The sequence below is a fragment of the Nilaparvata lugens genome, chromosome 9 (assembly GCF_014356525.2).
Source record: "Nilaparvata lugens isolate BPH chromosome 9, ASM1435652v1, whole genome shotgun sequence".
Lineage (NCBI taxonomy): Eukaryota > Metazoa > Arthropoda > Insecta > Hemiptera > Delphacidae > Nilaparvata > Nilaparvata lugens.
This window is the reverse complement of record NC_052512.1, coordinates 14,653,097-14,673,761: the sequence shown is the minus strand read 5'-3', so window position 1 is coordinate 14,673,761 and position 20,665 is coordinate 14,653,097. Positions and strand designations below refer to the sequence as shown.

The following is a 20,665-nucleotide window of genomic DNA, read 5'->3' as shown; positions in this document are numbered from 1 at the left end:
TATAGTCTGTTTTTTACTCTAATATTGGCGTATGAAGGAGGCTCCTTTTTCCTTTTATATCATCCTTGGAGTGCAAAATTTCCATAAACCTTGTATATACGTCAATGCGCAATCAAAAAAGGAACATACCTATCAAATTTCATGAAAATCTATTACCGCGTTTTGCCGTAAATGCACAACATATAAACATTTGAACATTTAAACATTCAAACATTTGAACATTAAAACATTTAAACATAAAGAGAAATGCCAAACCGTCAACTTGAATCTTAGACCTCACTTCGCTCGGTCAATGAGAATGAACAGTTGAAATTATATCAACCTGTATAAGCTACCGTCTATAGAAGGTATTGACAGAACAGAGGATTGGCAACGTTGCTCTCCTATCTTTATCCATTGCCATTATAACGTGGTCCTCACTATAAGAGTTTTGAACATTTAAACATTTAAACATTCAAACATTAAAACATTTAAACATTCGAACATTTGAACATTTAAAAATTTAAACATTAAAACATTAAAACATTTGAACATTTAAACATTAAAACATTTAAACATTTAAACATTTAAACATTTGAACATTTAAACATTCGAACATTTAAACATTTAAAATTTAAACATTAAAACATTAAAACATTTGAACATTTAAACATTAAACATTTAAACATTTAAACATTTAAACATTTGAACATTTAAACTTTAAACATTTAAACATTCAAACATTTAAACATTTAAACATGTAAAATTCAAACATTTAAACATTCAAACATTTAAACATTCAAACATTTAAACATTCAAACATTCAAACATTTTAACATTCAAACATTAAACATTTAAACATTTGAACATTAAACATTTAAAATTTAAACATTTAAACATTAAACATTTGAAAATTTAAACATTAAACATTAAACATTTAAACATTTAAACATTTAAACATTTAAACATTTAAACATTTAAACATTCAAACATTTAAACATTTAACATTTAAACATTTAAACATTCAAACATTTAAACATTTAACATTTAAACATTTAAACATTAAACATTTAAACATTTAAACTTTAAACATTTAAACATTTAAACATTTAAACATTTAAACATTTAACATTTAAACATTTAAACATTAAACATTTAAACATTTAAACATTTAACATTTAAACATTTAAACATTTAAACATTTAAACATTTAAACATTTAAACATTTAAACATTAAACATTTAAACATTTAAACATTTAAACATTTAAACATTTAAACATTAAACATTAAAACATTTGAACATTTAAACATTAAAACATTTAAACATTTAAACATTTAAACATTTGAACATTTAAACATTTAAACATTTAAACATTCAAACATTTAAACATTTAAACATGTAAAATTCAAACATTTAAACATTCAAACATTTAAACATTCAAACATTTAAACATTCAAACATTCGAACATTTAAACATTCAAACATTAAAACATTTAAACATTCGAACATTAAAACATTTAAAAATTTAAACATTTAAACATTAAAACATTTGAAAATTTAAACATTAAAACATTTAAACATTTAAACATTTAAACATTTAAACATTTAAACATTTAAACATTTAAACATTCAAACATTTAAACATTTAACATTTAAACATTTAAACATTCAACATTTAAACATTTAACATTTAAACATTTAAACATCTAAACATTTAAACATTTAACATTTAAACATTTAAACATTTAAACATTTAAACATTTAAACATTTAACATTTAAACATTTAAACATTTAAACATTTAAACATTTAAACATTTAAACATTTAAACATTTAAACATTTAAACATTTAAACATTTAAACATTTAAACATTTAAACATTTAAACATTTAACATTTAAACATTTAAACATTTAAACATTTGAACATTAAACATTTAAACATTTAAACATTTAAACATTTAAACATTTAAACATTTAAACATTTAACATTTAAACATTTAAACATTTAAACATTTAAACATTCAAACATTTAAACATTTAAACATTTGAACATTTGAACATTTAAACATTCAAACATTCAAACATTCAAACATTTAAACATTTAAACATTTAAACATTTAACATTTAAACATTTAAACATTTAACATTTAAACATTTAAACATTTAAACATTCAAACATTCAAACATTAAAACATTAAGAGAAATGCCAAACCGTCAACTTGAATCTTAGACCTCACTTCGCTCGGTCAATGAGAATGAACAGTTGAAATTATATCAACCTGTATAAGCTACCGTCTATAGAAGGTATTGACAGAACAGAGGATTGGCAACGTTGCTCTCCTATCTTTATCCATTGCCATTATAACGTGGTCCTCACTATAAGAGTTTTAAAACAGTAATCACCACAAAAAAAGTATCAACACAATATAATGGCATATCATCCTAAATTGATACACAACACTATAATTTGATACAAACTGATTGATTTCTACTGACCATTGGATATCTTCTTATTTCATCTTCCCTTCATTATGAAACCTTCAAAAACGTCAGCCTGTTGCCTTGGAAAAATGCAACAACAGCACAAAACATTTCGACAGAATGAAAATATCTCAATTTTTTCACACAAATGTAAGATGAATTTGAATGTAAGGGGTGACAATATATTTGATATCTTCTCTCTATTTCGTTGTTTCTCTTGTCATTTCTGGTTTCCCATTCTCTAGCACTAGTTATGTTTATCAAGCATCCCTTTTATTGAGTTATATTGTGTGTGCGTCTAAATTCTAAATTCCAAATTAACTTTCCAAATTCATAGTACGGCACAAAACATGTTCACATCAAATCAGAATCAGCTGACTTCAAGGCCATTTTACAGCCCTAGGGCCTTAAAAATTTTACCGGCCTGGTCTGAAAAAAAAAATCACTTTTGGCCTTCATTTGACGCAAGAAAACCAGCTCATTACATCTAAGTGGGGCGAAATTGCTATTTGTGCAACTAGTGCACAAAGTGACAGTTTGCTACACCGAAAGAAACAAGCCATAGGCGAAGGCGGAATGGTTTCTTGATTGCAACAGAGTAACTTTGCGCACATATTTCACATTAAATTTTTCCTACAGTTACCATTGAATATGAGAAGTGGTTGATAATGAGTAAAAATGATGGCTGAAATCCATCAAATGTTTGTCTGTATAATTTAGTTATTAATAACAACTTTTATTTATTCTAAACTTGATAATCCAATTGAAAAATAATAATCAATAATTTATTCAAATTGAAAATTGAATTGATTCAATTCATTTGTTAAATTTCGAGTATATCTTAATTTCTAAATAATTTTTCAACCATTCAATTCATGAATTAAAGAAAATATCATTTGGAATAATGAATAATAAATAATATTCAAAATGTATAATTTAAAGAGTCCCCATTTCTATTTATTTGAAAATCAGGAAAAAATATAGATAGAACAAATTCGCATTCAAAAGACATGCCAACAATGTCAACAGCTGATTGGGATGGCTGCAAGATAATATGCAAAGAGTATTAAGAGTACCCAAAGTGATACTTTGCGCACTGGAGCGGAAAAGTGATTCTTTGCTGTCTGTAATCAAATCAGGAATGGTCACTTTTCAAGGTAACTGTGGGGAAAAGTATTTTTCGCCACACTTGGATGTAATGAGCTGGTTTACGTGCGTTATATGGAGGCCGAAAGTGATTGTTTTCCGACCAGGCCGGTAAAACTTTTCGGCCCTAGGGCTGTAAAATGACCTTGAATAACAGCTGATTGTGTCCAATCTCACAAATCATAGAGAGATAATCTCATAACGACTGTAATAATCTATATAATTATGTATCGTGAATCGCGGTATTATGTCTATAATATATTTTATAAATTACTGTTTCATAATTTAATATTTATAAATAGCCTCAACAATATAATGTTGGCTGCATTGTCCATTGTCAGAAAGGTACGTATCACTAGTATTTAAAAGTGAAGAATCGAATTTGAAATCAAAGTACAATATTTAAAAGTAATAATAATTATTAACAATTATTGTTTCTTTTTATTATCGAATTCCACTTCTTAATGCAATACAATCAACAATAATAATAAGAAAATACAGCAGAGTTCTGAAGTTTAAGGTAAGCCTACTGGTGAAACTCATCCTTGACTGAAAATTCCTAGTAATTTTCCCGAAATTCATTATTAAGACTGTTAGATAATATTTTTCTTCAATATAAAACCATATAGAGAAAACATTAGGCCCACTCAAGATTGAATCTTCGAATGTTTTCTCTATGATTTAACTATTTTCAGAGCAATATTCTGTTGTGAAAATGCCGGCAAACCGGCTTCAAATTTGCTGCTATACACTATATTATAGTAGTAGCCTAGATACGTTACCTGACTTGATTCAGAGTGAAAATTTTATTGTGAGACAGATAATATATTAATTTTAATAATATTAGTCATGAGCCAAAGTCTGTTGTACGCTTTTTAGGAGTGAAGTAAACTTTAGAAGTCTAGTTTACAGTACCGTACAGTATTATGTGTCTGCTAAGTCTTATGAGTCAGGCCCCCAAGTTCAACAAGACGCAATGGTGATTAACATGATCAAGGTTCGAATCTCGGTCAATGACATTTTTTTTGTCGATGAATTTCTACTTTTATTAGCTATTTTTTATATTAGTTACCATACTTACTTTTTTTCAAATTTCAATCAATTTTTCAGATATATTTTGAATAATTTGAGACAAAACTATGGAACATGCAATTATATTAATTTTTTTCATGACATTATTTCAAAATAGTAATGAAAATTCATCATTTTATATTCATATTATTTATTTTGGAAGTATTATTTATAATACTGTATTATAAGGCTGGATTGCACAAAAGTCTGTTAAATATTTGAGATTAAATGTCATGAGAACCAATCAGAATAGACTGTAAATACAAACAATTTGAATGTACATTTGACCTCTCAGAAAAAAGTAGTAGAATCTGCTAGAGGATTCATGTTCTCAAACAATCATAACTGCACATTCAACTTATATTTGAATAATAAAGAATAAAATAATAGAGATTTGTTGTATAAAAAGTATAATGATTGTATAATTTATTTTACGTGAAAAACAAAGAATTAACTGTCAATAATGCTTTTTTTTTATAATTTAATTTGTATTTATGTATCTAGTATAATTAAATAGGTATTTGAACTATCAATAAATGATCATTTCTATAACTTGATATGAATTATTTAGTAGTTTTGATACCGAACAATAGAATACAATGATATAATCATAACCTCATTAACATTGTATGATTTATAGTAGCATAACCTTAAAATTTTGCTTTCAAAATTGCCAACTTAACATTATTATTATTTTTTTTTTTTTTTGGTGTGGCGAAAAATAGCGTTCGCAACACGGGCAAAAATGTTTTTCCAGCTCTTGAACGCTTCAAGTTCTCGACTTTGTCTCGAACTTGAAAACCGCGATCTCGAGCCGGTAAACGTACCTAGGTGCGAAATATACTATTGCTTCCATCTGATATCTGGAAACAATTTGGCAAAAGCGCAGAGTGCCAAGAGGATGGAACTATCTGTTTCATCCAACGACATAATCTGTTGCATTGATAAGGATAGAAAACCAATGCTAATCAAGTGCACTCACCAAAACGTGAATATAATAACACTATTTTCTATATTATTTGTAATCCAGTTCATGTATCTTTTTTGATTGAGATGTATTTATCCATAATATTTTTTTCAGATGGTTTTACTAAACCTCTTATTCCTTTACAATCCAAGTGAGTATTGATAAAATATTTCAGTTCTTCACTAGAATTCTTCTTCTTCTTCTTCTTCTTCTCCTTCTTCTTCTTCTCCTTTCGGGGAAAAGTTCTTTTGGGGCTGTTCCCTGAATGACGACCTTTTGACTGGACCACAGTATATAGAAGAAGACGGTAGGTGTCACGCACATATTTGTGCTAAATTTCCGGTGTAGCTGATGTCATTTTACATCCAATTATCTGTTTCTAACAAATAAGTTTCATAAATTGCCAATAGGTGTTGAAAGCCTCGGTTGGTGGCGATGATGCAATCTAGCTGGCTGGCTACTGTGCACACATTTCATGACCCCTACCGTTTTCATCTGAATACCGTGGACTGGACTATCCCGTATCATGTTGATAATAGTCTAATTATTAATCCACTCAATAGCTGATTAATCATGAATGATTTTTTCAGTAATATTGGACTATGGAGGAAATTCCTTCTTCTTTCATATTATCATTGAAATGCTGAATTTCAAAGAACCTCATTATATATATATGTCAATGCACAATTTAAAAAGGAACATACTTGTCAAATTTCATGAAAATCATCTATTGCCAAGCATTGTCATAAATGAGAATCATATAAACATAAATAATGAAGAGAAATGCAAAACCATTGACATGAATCTTAGAGCTCACCTCGCTCGGTCAAAAACTATTATAAATATGTTGTTCAAACCAAAGTCTGACTTTTTAGTTCACTCTCACAATGGAGGCAGTTATTCTACTCTATGATTCCAATATTGCACTAGATAAAATATGTTGCTATTTTCTCAGTAATGGAGCATTTCGAGAGATAAATTATATGCCTGATGTGATTCGGGTCACAGAAGTAACACATGGATCCGAGGATGGCAATACTTATGAGATAGGCTCAAGATGGGAATACGAGCTAGTAGCTACTGCTGACGCGGTGTAAGTATAGATCTATATTTCTCACTACTTTCGAGACAGCCCTCGTATTCCTGATCCTATAGTGAGGTCCATGTGATAATGGCAGTATTGAATTAACATTGGTGTTGCTATCTTTGTCGACAAATCACATATAGCTCTCCTTTTCTAGCTCCGCAACGTTGCCAGATCGTTTCTTAATAATGTAGAAGTATAATCACTTAACAGGCTATTCAATCTCAATCATCAAAACTTATTATTCAATCATTGAAAAATATATTTTCTGGAGGAATAAAATATGACTGATTATTTTGAGGGCCTCTAACATGACCCAACGACTGTTCTTAGACAGCCAGGACCGACGATTTAACCTGTCCATCAATGTTGATTCCAGTCTTTTTTTCTGCAAGGTGATGCTAATAGCTCAGATTTATCAATTTTGATTCATTAATAATGTAAAATCTATTTCAAAATGTATAATTTCTTCATTTGTCTTGAAGGAAATGCGAAAAAACTGTGGGTAGAGACTATAAAAAAAATTATGCTACAAAAGTCTCATTCGTAAAAGATCAAAAATGGACTGTAATAAGCGACTTGATAGATTCACGACATTTCACTGATGTACGACAGACAATCTACGAATGCAAACGTGGAGAGGTAAGAGGACCTTCTCCCTTTTTCTCTCTATTACAGAAAAAAGTAGGTCACCTTGCGGGAAGATTTGTGCCATCAAATTGTAGATACATAGAGAAATGATAGCATAAGAAGATGGTATATATCGTTTATGTCCCAAATTTAAAGTCGAATTTTGTCAACTCGAACCGATTTCTGTCGACTACTGTCTATTATTACTGTTTTGTTGGGGTGAGAGTGTGAGAACGGCACAGTTTGAGAGACTACTACCGTAAGGCTAGCTACACATTCATCGATTTTTGGACGTAGGATTTTTCGCCGTCCTTATAAATTCTATTAGATTCAACAGATGATGTTTTTCAAGTTTCGTTCGATCTGCTAGAATTCATAAGGCCTGCAAAATCGATGTGTATGTAACTGGCTTAACGTGGCTTCACAGAAAAGAACTACGTGGAAATATCACAGAATCATGGGGCGTCATAATGTGTAAGAATTCTTCATCAAAATAACAGGGGAAAATGTCTCCATATATTGGTGTCTGGATCATTTTTATCTGACCTACAGTTATATTGTAATTGATGATTATGTTTGTCAATGTCCAGACATTTCGAGCAGAAAACATTAAATTTTCGACATGCTGGAAACTTTTTTGTTTCGAATGATAAGTGTATGGTGAAAGCGAGGAAGTTTCGACATCCCATGACTCTGAGAGAAGTGATATTTAAAAGAAAAACAAATTTTAGCGTTGTTTCATCGAAAAAGTTAAACGATGGGGTTATAATACAAGGAGTCCAAGTGAAATATTGTTAGTTTCGAGAAAATTGAGCCTAAAGTTCACTCACATCAATTAATTCTTCATCCATGAAATGAATATAGAGATGATACTCACCTATTCCTGTAACTATTCAGTGTTATTTTACCAAATCAAACGTACAGTTTAATGTCTCAAATTGTTCTCCTTTCTCAATTATCAGTCAGATGGTGATAGGAAGTATCACTTGTACCCCTTGTTTACCAAACAAAACTCTATAATTGTCCAGCTACACATAAATCTATAAAATTTGCCAGCAATTGAACAATGATTAATGACCTCATTGCAATATTATCTGATTCGCTAATTGGTTCTTGAGGTATCTTTTGCTTGGTGACATGGCTTAGTCAAGGTTAAATTTAATTTGATGGATACGAGCAACCGTTGTCATGTAAACAAGGGATCCAAGTCACTCGGACCCCTTGTTTAATCAAATCAACAGCTGTTTGAAGATGTAGTTTAGATGTCTTGATGATTGTCTAGACATCTATAGTAGATTTTTACCACTTTCAGCTATCGATTACTGTAGCTAAATCATAAAAATGAAAAATGTCACTTGGATACCTTGTATTCTGACCCCCTCATTAACTTCCTTTTAATCCTCCAACCCTGAAAATTTTCTAGCACTACTGGGATATCGGGGATGATATTATACATCCAACTCTGATGTTAAATATTGGAAATTTGAAAGAGTCGCAATTTTACACGATTTGGCAACCCTGCAATTTGTTCGGATGGAGGACCACGTCTCAACTTATTCTATACAAATTATAACAAAGAATCAAATAAAATTTATTGCCAAATTCATATGATTTTTTTATGATTTATTACCATAATTCACAAAACATGGGAAACAAAACTCAGTTCCATACATTAGAAATTTAGTAACAAAAATACGAAACCTTTTATTGAAACTAAATAATAATAAAATATATAATATTGGCGTTGCCAGAAAAACAAAGTTTGTGCGCTAGCAACGAGCATTCAGTAAGCACTCCAATTTGAGAAAACTAGAGAAAAAAAGTATCTGTAGAAACAAAAAAATTTAGCAAACACTTAAAACAAAAAATTAGCATACACTTTCAAAAAATAAAAAGAAAAAACATGATAGTTGAGTAGTTGGTTCATAGTATAAACATGAACGTCAACAAAATATAATTCGTTAAACAAATATTAATTTTTATATAATTATCAAGAATATGAAATTAGTGCAGGATAACATTATATAAATTGGGTTCAGTTTGAGAGACAAATTTCAATAGTAAAGGGGGGAATAATTGATTTGAATCAGTGCAGGATAACATTATATGAATTGAATTTAGTTTTGATAGACAACTTTCAGATAGTAAAGGGGGAAATAATTGAATTAAACATGATAATAGAGAATTGATGAATGCCTAGAATTAAAATATTTTGACTACAAAATTCTCGGTCTTGATCCAGTTCTCAATTTTTGTTTTTAGTGCTTTATAGGGTTTTCTTTTTATAAAATGTTCTGGAATGATATTTATTAGTTTATTTACTATGTAGTTTAATTGACTTATGCATATAGTTAAGTCAGTTCGAGGAACAATATATCTGTTAGTTTGCAGGTCTGAAAATATAATTAGTTTTATGCAGTGTGAAGATATCTGTATGATTGCTGATATATCTAATTAGATTTCTAATATATTGCTGTCTGACTGTCATAACTCCAAATTCCAGAAAATGTTGGTGACTAGGGGAACGTCTGGGCACTCCCAAGACTGCCTTGAGAATACCCTTTTCAATAACATAAAATTTTTTTAAAATGTGCATTGAAAGCGCCACCCCACCCCTAATTCCATACTGGAAGACTGACTGAGCATATGCTAGGTATACCATTTTACTTAGACCTTCGTCTTTGAGTAAGCTCAAATTATAAAATTTGTGGATCATAAATTTAATTCTGCTACACATACTATTTATATGCTCATTCCATCTTGAATGAGGGTCCAGAGTGACACCTAAATACTTTGTTTTGGTCACGCTTTCTAAAAGGGGACAAGAGCAAGCCAGTTGATTACGATTGCTACCGTCCATGCCATACAAGCAATTTACATTGTGTACTCTTACTGCATTAATTGAAGTCTGATATCATCGGGTTGAGTACTTGATTTTGGTGAAAAAGTCATATAAACGCTCTTCGAGTAATTCAGTGTCAACGCATTTCTCACAAGCCACACTCTCACACCAGAGAGTCCGATGTTGGTCAAGGATATCACGTTGTCCCATGAAGTCCCCGTAAAAACCAATGCAATATCATCAGCATAGGACAAAACTCCACATACCTTGATGGAAAGGCTTAAGAGATCATTTATATAAACTAAAAATAAAATTGGAGAAAGAACAGTACCCTGGGGTAAGCCGAATTCTGTTAAAGTTACTTTGCTCTCTTTTCCATTCAGAAATATTATTTGTGTTCTGTTCCCCAAATAACCAGCAAAGAGCTTTAAGACCGGACCACGAAATCCATATTTTTCAAGTTTTTCAAGCAGGTTTGATGTGTGGGATAGTATCAAATGCTTTGGCTAAGTCCAGAAACACAGCCAAAGATTTTCTATGTGTGTTGAAATTGGATGTTATTTCTTTTACAAGTTCAGTCATGGCATCCTCAGTACTCTTATTCTCTTGGAAGGCATATTGATACTGGTTTATTGAATTGAACTTTTTTTATTATGAGACAACCTGTTCTTTTATTTTTTCAAAAACTTTGGATAAATTACTTATGAGACTCATTGGATGATAATTGCCTGGATTCTTCTTGTCCCCAGATTTATGCAATGGGATTATGTTTGCAATTTTAAAGTGACTTGGGAAATGTCCAGTTTCCATACATCTATTAAAATAAATGTTAGGGGCTGAGCTATAAAAGTTGTTATTCTTTTTAAACAAAAACTATTTAAATTATCAAAACCTGAGGATGCACCATTTCTTTAATTATTTATTTGTTTCATAACTTCTTGTGAACTTGTAGAATGCATAGAAAAATAATTCACAAGGCGGGAATTAGAAACAGCAGTGGTTTCCAGATAAGGAAGATTTTCATTTTCTTTGAAGACTCTCTCCCTCTTTTAAGACTTTCCCACATCTGAAAAATATTTATTTAGTAGTTCAGGATCAATACCAGGTAGAACTTTTTGGCGTTTACTGTTTAATATTTCTTGAATGCAGCTCCATACCTTTTTATTGTTCCCTTCACATGATTTTAATTTGTTCTTATAAAAGTCGATTTTTGCTGATTTGATAAGTTTATTTAGTAAATTTCTATAGACTCTATAATTTTCTCTCAACGTGACATTAAAAGGTTGTTTTTCCAAAGTATTATGCATTTTGTCTCTCATTCTTATTGAATTCACCAACCTGAACTTATCCATTCCTTTAGAGGTCTAGATTCACTTTTTAACTTTATTTGATGAGTTGATAGTTTTATATAAGATAATAACTTTTTTACGAATCGGTTAACTATATCATCCAAGTCAGTAGAGGCGTCCATATTAGAAAGTTCATCAACCCATGTTTCCTCCTTCAACAAATCAATGAGTTTGAAATAATTTTTTTTTTTCTTGTAATGATTCAAGTTGTTTGGTTTATTAGGTGCCTGTTTTTTATATTAATATGGAGAGTCATACAAAAATGATAGGTTATAGAAGTTTCATGAATTATTCCTAAAATGTTTTCTTCCCCAATTTTCGGATCTCTGTAAAAAAATGTGATCAATACAGGATTTAGAATTATTATTTACTCGTGTAGGCTTGTTAATGAATGACTTGAGACATTTATTTGCATTGAACTGATTCAAGTCACCCAGCAAGATAATTTCTTGTGTCTTATGAATGTCTCTCAGTTGTGTATCAAGATCAGATAAGAAAACATCAATGTCAGCGGCTGGTATCACACTGCTATCAAATTTATAATTGAAACATTCATTTGTAATATATTGAAAGAGTATCTGCTCCCCTATTTACATGAACGATTTCATCGAATAATATACAATTTTTTATAAAAACACATATTTTATACCATTGCAGTTATTCAGATGACCTGGTTTACTTAGTGCAGTGAAACCATCTAAACTATAATCAAAGCTCTTATTCTCATTTATCCATGTTTCTGATAAAACTATAGTATCATAGTTTAGTTTGCAATTCGGTAAAGTATAACAAAACTCATCAAAATTCTTTCCTATGCTTCGAATATTCATATGAATAACATTAATAAAATCATTGGAACCATCATCAAACTGATCGGGGTGAAAATTAACTATGTCATCATTCTCAAACGTACTGTAACATTCCAAATCTATCAAATCATCGTAGCTATAATTATTGTTATTAGTCATATAACTCAAACTAATTATATCGTAATATGAATCTGTATATAAGAAAAAAAAGAAGCAGAATGAAGAGTGAGAGGAGTAAAGAAAGAAAGTTATATAGAAAAAAATTAGATAATATAGAAGATGTATTATACGAAGATGTGAATAAAATAGTGGGAAAAAATAAACTCATTAATCCGAAATAAAAATGAAAAAATAAAAAAAAGTGTAAGAATGTATTGATTATCACAGAGATAAGATCAAAAAACAAATGTCAATGAACCTATGCACTGTGCTTTTTTGTCATTACAGAAAAATATCAATCACCGTTGAATATGTCTAGATCTTCATCACAAGTAATTCTTTTTGTTCGCGACTTTTCCCTCTCTTTTATAAATATTTTACTGTCTCTGATCCAAACAAACATGAGTCTCTTTTTATTTCTCAATTCCTTGGCCTTCCCAAACAAACGCTTGAAGAATGGTGAAAGATGTTCGTTGATATAAACCTGATTGTCGGTCGGCGAATTGCAGATTTCCTTTTTCTGTTTTGCCGCCGCGAGCCATGCAGCCTTTTCCCTTCGTGATGTGAATTTGACGATAATTTAAGTGTCTCCTTTTTTTGTCGGAACGCGATGCACCACCGAAAAGTCCTCTTCTTTGAAATTCAGTTAAAGAGGCTTACTTGGGCGTTCGAGTACGTTTATGAGGTTTTCTCCTGTGGTTCCCGGGATTCCAACTATCTCCAAATTGTCGATTCTGCTTCTCTGATGTAATGAAATTATTTCTTGTTGTAATGAGCGTACATGATTTGCAGTTTCCGTGTTTTTCTTCTCCAAATCCTCACACTTTAGTTTCAATTTGTTTTGTGCTGAAGCTAGATCATCAAGACGAGTTCTTATTCCATCGGTTATTGTGGTTAACGTATCTAATTTGGACGTTATATCCTCCCCCAATGACTCTACCTCCTGTCTTAACATAGTTAATTCAGATAATTGAAAATTTGAAGAGTCACACTGACCTGTATATTTGTTAAAAGAGCTCTTACAATCATCGAACTTCCACACTGCTTTGCTCTGGGCACACATTTTTTTGAAGTTTTTTAGTTAAATTCTTGTACACTTGGGGTGGAAGGTTTTACCACATTCACTACATCGAATTTCGTCACAACCACTAGTAAACTTTTTTCCACATTTAAAGCAATGCGACATGATTTCAGTTGACTTTAAAGGTTGGAGGAAAGTTATTTACGAGAAAGATGAGCACAGTTGCACTGGCTCGATTAGATAACGACGGCTACCTTTCTCATCGAGCGCTCGACTGATACTGTCGACTTTAATCGGCTTGACCTTTGGAACATAAACGATCTCTTCCATGGGATATCTTCTTATGCTATCTCTTGTCTATGGTTGAACCTTGACAAAGGACACTTTTAATGATTGATGTATATTTTTATGAATTCAGTTATGGTGAGCATGTGGTCTTCACCAAATCAAAAGTGTGACTCCAGTCCTTGATGCATATTTACTTATGTTTTCCAGCAGTTGGTATTCCTGAGAATTGTGAATGAGTATGTTGAAGAACGGCTGCATGAGTCTCGTTACATATATCATCATGATGGCGTTGAAGTTGGTGCGCTTGTTTACCCAAATTCGGAGAGAACACAAACAAAAATTCGTGAAGTAAAATTCGTTGACCCCAGTACGAAAAAAATATTGAAATATGGTGAGTGAAATCACTTTCTTTCTCAATAGTTATTTCATGAGTTTGGAAGATGAGCGCAGAATTTTAACAAAATTCAAATTTAAAATGCAAATTAAATTTATCTGTCTTTATATTACACTCAAGAAGACAAAATGCAGTGAAGTATCAATAAATTCATAAGAATATTAATCAAAGTTATCTTAATATAACGTCAAATTAATATGGAATTACTTTAATATATAATGTAATGTAGTAGAGGAATTTGTATAATTCACGACCGCCGTGAAGCTGGCCCCAAAATATTCAGCCCAAAATTTGAAACATATGCCAATATTTAGGGCTTTTTTGGGCATTCAGAATATCCAAGTTTCAAATTTTGGGCTCAACCGGAAATGGGGTTTATAAGGGTTTATATATTGGCGGGCCAGCTTCACGGTTAGCCCGCGACCATCACCGTTCTTGAAGATGAATGTGTCATACGATAGAGCGAAATTTGGGATTTCATTCTATACCATTTTCAAATTTTAGGCTCAATAATTACGCTGTTGTCGAAAAAAAAAACGTTATGGCCGTTGGCGGGGGGGGGGGGATTATATTGAACCAGGTCCCTTGTCGCCCCCAGGGAAAGTGTATTCCAGAAAAAATAGATAAGAATCGATGAAACAAGTCTTCTGCTATCATGTGATACCACTTTCAAATTTTGGGCTCAACAATTACGCCGTCAGCAGGGGAGAAGGTTTGTAAGCAACCAGGTACCTTGCCGCTCCCAGGGAAGGTGTATTCAAGAAAAAAATTATGGAAATCGATGTAACAAGTCCACAGCTATCATATGATACCACTTTTAAATTTTGGGCTCAATAATCACGCCGTCAGCAGGAGGGAAGGGTTGTAAGTAACCAGGTCCCTTGCCGCCCCCAGGGAAGGTGTATCCAAGAAAAATCTGGCGGAAATTGATGGAACAGGTCTTCAGTTATAATATGATACCACTTTCAAATCTTGGGCTCAATAATCACGCCGTCAGCGGGAGGGAAAGGTTATAGGTAACCAGGTCCCTTGCCGCCCCCAGAGAAGGTGTATCCATGAGAAATCTGGCGGAAATTGATGGAACAAGTCTTCAGCTATCATATGATACCACTTTCAAATTTTGGGATCAATAATCACGCCGTCAGCGGGAGGGAAAGTTTATAGGTAACCAGGTCCCTTGCCGCCCCCAGAGAAGGTGTATCCATGAGAAATCTGGCGGAAATTGATGGAACAAGTCTTCAGCTATCATATGATACCACTTTCAAATTTTGGGATCAATAATCACGCCGTCAGCGGGAGGGAAGGGTTGTAGGTAACCAGGTCACTTGCCGCCCCCAGGGAAGTCGTATTTCATAACTATTCGATGGAAATCGATGGAACAAGTCCACGGCAATCATATGATACCACTTTCAAATCTTGGGCTCGATTATCACGCCGACAGGGGGAGGGAAGGTTTGTAGGTAACCAGGTTCCTTGCCCCCCCGGGGTAGGTGTATTCAAGAAAAAATTTATGGAAATCGATGTAACAAGTCTACAGCTATCATATGATACCATTTTCAAATTTTGGGCTCGATAATCACGCCGTCAGCGGGGGGGGGGGAAGGCTTGTAGGTATCCAGGTCCCTTGCCGCCCCCAGGGAGGGTGTATTCCAGAAAAATTTGATGGAAATCGATGAAGCAACTCTTTAGCCATCATTTGATACTACTTTCAAATTTGGGGTTCAACAATTACGCCGTCAGCGTGGGGGGGGGGAAGTGTTGTAAGTAACCAGGTCCCTTGCCGCCCCCAGGGAAGGAGTTTTTCAAAAGAATGTGAAACTAGGTATGAAGGTATGAAGAAACTCGTAAAAAATATGATACCAAGTTCTGAAAATCTTAAATATCATTGAATAATAATTTTTTAACAAAAATAAAATGAAAACTCGAAAATCAGTTGTATGTCCTGGTCAGAAGGTTGTATATCATTTAATTCTGATTATAAACTAACATCAAATTGTTGAAATTCTCATAACTTTGTTAGTTTTGAACATAATATTTATTCGAAACTTCATGAGTGTGTTAATAGTATGAAGGGAAACTTTCATGATTTTTTGTAGAATTTTCCTACGTCCCCTTCTCCCTCCTAAACTGAAAAAAAAAAATATATGGTAGTTCTGATGGTATATGCGAGAAGACTCAAAAGTCGCGCTATTCCGAGCTTCCTCTGTGCTTCGCGGCAAGGAACAGGATTGGATTAAATCGCCCGCGGAACAACACTATTGGTCTACTCAAAAGCGCGACTTTTGAATCCTCTCGCATATACCATCAGAACTACCATATGTTTTCGGTTTAGGAGGGAGAAGGGAACGTAGGAAAATTCTACAAAGGATCATGAACGATTCCCTTCATACTATCAACACACCCATGAAGTTTCAAAACAATCTGTTCAAAACTAACAAAGTTATAAAATTTTTCTCCAATTTGTTGTTAGTTTATAATCAAAATTAAATAATATCCAACCTGGACAATCAACTGATTTTTGAGTTCTCATTCTATTTTTGTTAAAAAATTATTATTCAATGATATTTTAGCTTTTCTGAGCTTGTGATCATATTTTCGACGAGTTTCTTCATACCTATATCCAATCAGGTATCTTATATGATACAGTTCTTGAATAATTAACATTCATTTTGTATACTCTTGTATATTTTTGTCATTGAGTATACACCTAACTGGATGAATACTTCTTGTACAAATCAATTCATATTCCATATAATTCAATAATATTCTAGTAATTTTAATAAGAATAACATATTATATGAGAAACTGTCATAAGGATGTTGGAGAATGTTTATTATAGAATGTAGTAACAGTTTGTAGCATTTAACGTTTTAATTCAAGTTCAGTATACTTTCTTGTGCATATCATTTATCATTGCCATATACTGTACGATAGGTATGGATTGAAGCTTGGAATAAATTTAAATAATAGGCGGTGTATTTAAAAAAAATGATAGGCGGTGTTTATTTGGCAAAGATGAATTCCAAACAATATTGTGATTGTGATGTCGAAATGCAATAAACATTAGCTGCAATAAAACTTGAAGATCTGGGAATTTTTTTATTCTCTAACTGGTCTATTAACTTCCTGCACACGTTATTCAACTGTAGGTCGGTCAGAATAAATTAAATTTTTTAACGGCCGCCATTGTGTTTTATGAATTCAAAAAATTGTCATAATTCTTTTGTAGCTCTATATATAGTAAGGTCCACGTTATAATGGCAGTGGATAAAGATAGGAGAACAGCTTTGCCGATTCTCTGTCTTCTTTAATTTTATTTCTACATTGTCAAAAATAGATTTGGCATCGTTGCCGAGCTAGAGAAGGATAGTACTACCTGCTTTGTGGAATGATAGACTAATATAGCAACATCAAAGTTAGTCAAATACTGTCATTATAACGTGGACCTGACGATAGTCACAAATCATTGTCAAAGTTCTACTTCCGTATGTGCAGCTGTTATTTAGAAAACAGATTGTAAGTTAAAATGGCAGCTGTGAGAGTAACTGAGGACCTTCGGACAGTTTGAAAATGATATAGAAAAAAAAATTTTTTAACTAGGAACAAAGCCCTAGAATATTGGTAGGAAGCTCGAAAACACTCTGTATATTGGCTTTGAGCATCTATTGATCAGCACTCTGATAATCATATAAATTCAATTCGTCAATCAGGCCACAATGAAACATGCTCATTGAACATGAAAATTATAGTGGCGACGTGGATGAAAGCCCAATAATTATACTTAAGTATATATATCTGTTGCGGATTTTTCTTGTATTCAGTGGTTGAAGAATCAACTTCAGTATCTTAAATTAAAGTACGGGCATCTTAAAATTCAATTTTTAATTTATTTATAAATAAATGGTTACCTACAACCCTTCCCGCCCGCTGACGGCATGATTATCGAGCCCAAAATTTGAAAGTAGTATCATATAATAGCTGTGGACCTGTTGCATTGATTCCGAGAAAAATTTTTCTCGAATACACCTTTCCTGGGGGCGGCAAGGTACCTGGTTACTTACAAACCTCCCCTCCCGCTGAGGGCGTAATTGTTGAGCCAAAAATTTAAAAATGGTATCATATGATACCATCAAATTCCATCAAAATTTTCTTAAATTCACCTTTCCTGGGGGCGGCAAGGAACCTGGTTACCCACAGCTCTTCCAGTCACTGAAAGCGTAATTACCGAGCTCAAAATTTGAAAGTGGTATAATATGATAGCTGCAGACTTGTTACATCGATTTCCATAATTTTTTTCTTGAATACACCTTCCCTGAGGGCGGCAAGGGACCTGGTTACCTACAATCCTTCCCCCCGCTGACTGCGTGATTATCGAGCCCAATATTAGAAAGTGGTATCGTATGATAGCCGTGGACTTGTTCCATTGATTTCCATCGAATAGTTATGAAATACGACTTCCCTGGGGGCGGCAAGTGACCTGGTTACCTACAACCCTTCCCCCCCTCTGTCTGCGTGATAACGAGCCCACAATTTGAAAGTGGAATCATATGATAGCTGTAGACTTGTTACATTGATTTCCATAAAATTTTTCTTGGTTACACCTTCCCTGGGGGCGGCATGGGACCTGGTTACCTACAACCCTTCCCCCCGCTGACGGTGTGATTATTGAGCCCAAAATTTGAAAGTGGTATCACATGATAGCTGAAGACTTGTTTCATCGATTCTTATCAATTTTTTCTGGAATACACTTTCCCTGGAGGCGACAAGGGACCTGGTTCAATATAATCCCCCCCCCCCCGCCAATGGCAATAACCTTTTTTTTCGACAACAGCGTAATTATTGAGCCCAAAATTTGAAAATGGTAAGGAATGAAATCCCAAATTTCGCTCTATCGAATGACACATTCATCTATTAGAAAGAAAAATCAGAGAATAATACATAAAGATAAAATTGCCAAGCTCTACTGAAGGTCTTATGTATCAGGAACCCCCAACTTCAGCACTGTTATTACTTTGAGCAGTCATAGAGCTCCATAGCTCAAGACACTGCCGAGTTAGGGTGCAATGACTCACCCTAACATGTTCCACCAGTAGCGTAGAGACGAACAAGACGAATACCACAACTCGACACAGCCTTTTATATTGGTGAGGCCATTGGAGTTATTATGAGTGCACTTCCCTCCCTCCTCATCTAAAATGAATAATTTCATTTAATGCAGATGGACTCCGCAACAAAGCAGACGAACTTCGTCACTTTCTCAGTGACCTGAATGTGGCTCTTATTCAGGAAAATGAAATGTCAATATTACACTCCCAATTAAATTTCCCTTTTATCACTGCCTATGCTATGACCGCCCCCCCCCCACCAATGAGTACAATCAAACCTATGGTGGCGTAGCAATTCTAGTACACAGAAAACACTCGTTCTGTGTACACCCACTTCCATCCATACCAGACATGGATGTCATAGCAGCAACAATCTCTGTACAGAATACACCGGTTACTTTTGTCTCTCTATACAACCCACCCACAAATAACTTACAACCCTCCATTTAACAAACTTCCTCAACTTTTCACCTCCTCCCACAGCATGTTTGTGGCTGGTGACTGGAACGCCGAGCACATGGCTTTTGGTTGCCGAACTACAAATATAACAGGGGCATCACTCCTCAAATTCACTGAAGAATTTGACACAGAAATATGTTTTCACATACCATTATCCTCCACACATATAAGTATGTGTAACCAAGCTGCTCACCCTGACATTTTGGACTATGCACTGTCTGTTGGACTTACAAAGACCACACTGGTTTACGTGATAGAAGACCTCTCTTCAGATCACTTACAAGCGTTGTTCACTCTTGTAAATCCTGATAGCATTGCAAGGCCACCTCCACATCGCCTTACTGTGAATTGGAGAAATTACTTTGAAAGTGTGTCGAATTCCATTCCTCCCTTACCAAGCACACATTCAAACTCTGTCGACTTAGAAGCCCATGATACTATCACGGAAGTTATTAAAACAGCTCTAGATGATAACACTTCCATAGCCCAACCCCAACGACGCTCACTACTCCCAACTGAAATCCAATTAGCTATCAGTGAGCGTCGTAGCACTCGTAGACGTTTGCAGATAACACGAGCTCCTGCTGCAAATACGCATTCAATAGAGCATCTCACAAATGCTCTCAACTTCTCAAGCTCCATCGCCTGCAATCCTGAGAAGAATATTTAACATCTTTGCCATCTCACTCAGCCTGGCAAGCTACCCGGAAACTTCTCAGGAAACAACCCCCAACCTCACCACTTGAGAGCTCAAACGGGCTTATCTTCTCAGAACAAGAGAATGTGGATGAGTTTGCCTCCCACCTCCAAACTTACTTTTCAAACCCACCCATTCCCCATAGTCAAGATCTCAACTCCCACTTCAATAGAATAGTCGAC

General features: G+C 33.4%; 1 protein-coding gene across 2 annotated transcripts in view; it reads left to right on the top strand.

The window, feature by feature from the left end:
* The window catches only part of LOC111052063, an 83,119-nt gene that overhangs the window by 32,427 nt on the left and 30,027 nt on the right, over window positions 1-20,665 (top strand). Inside the window, exons 4-7 of one of the 2 annotated variants that reach the window (XM_039435530.1) lie at window positions 5,761-5,797; window positions 6,602-6,739; window positions 7,216-7,372; window positions 14,039-14,219. In XM_039435530.1, coding sequence (XP_039291464.1) covers window positions 5,761-5,797; window positions 6,602-6,739; window positions 7,216-7,372; window positions 14,039-14,219 — 513 coding nt within the window. Of the gene's footprint in view, window positions 1-5,760; window positions 5,798-6,601; window positions 6,740-7,215; window positions 7,373-14,035; window positions 14,220-20,665 lie in introns of both variants that reach the window. The other variant, XM_039435529.1, reaches the window with a different exon arrangement.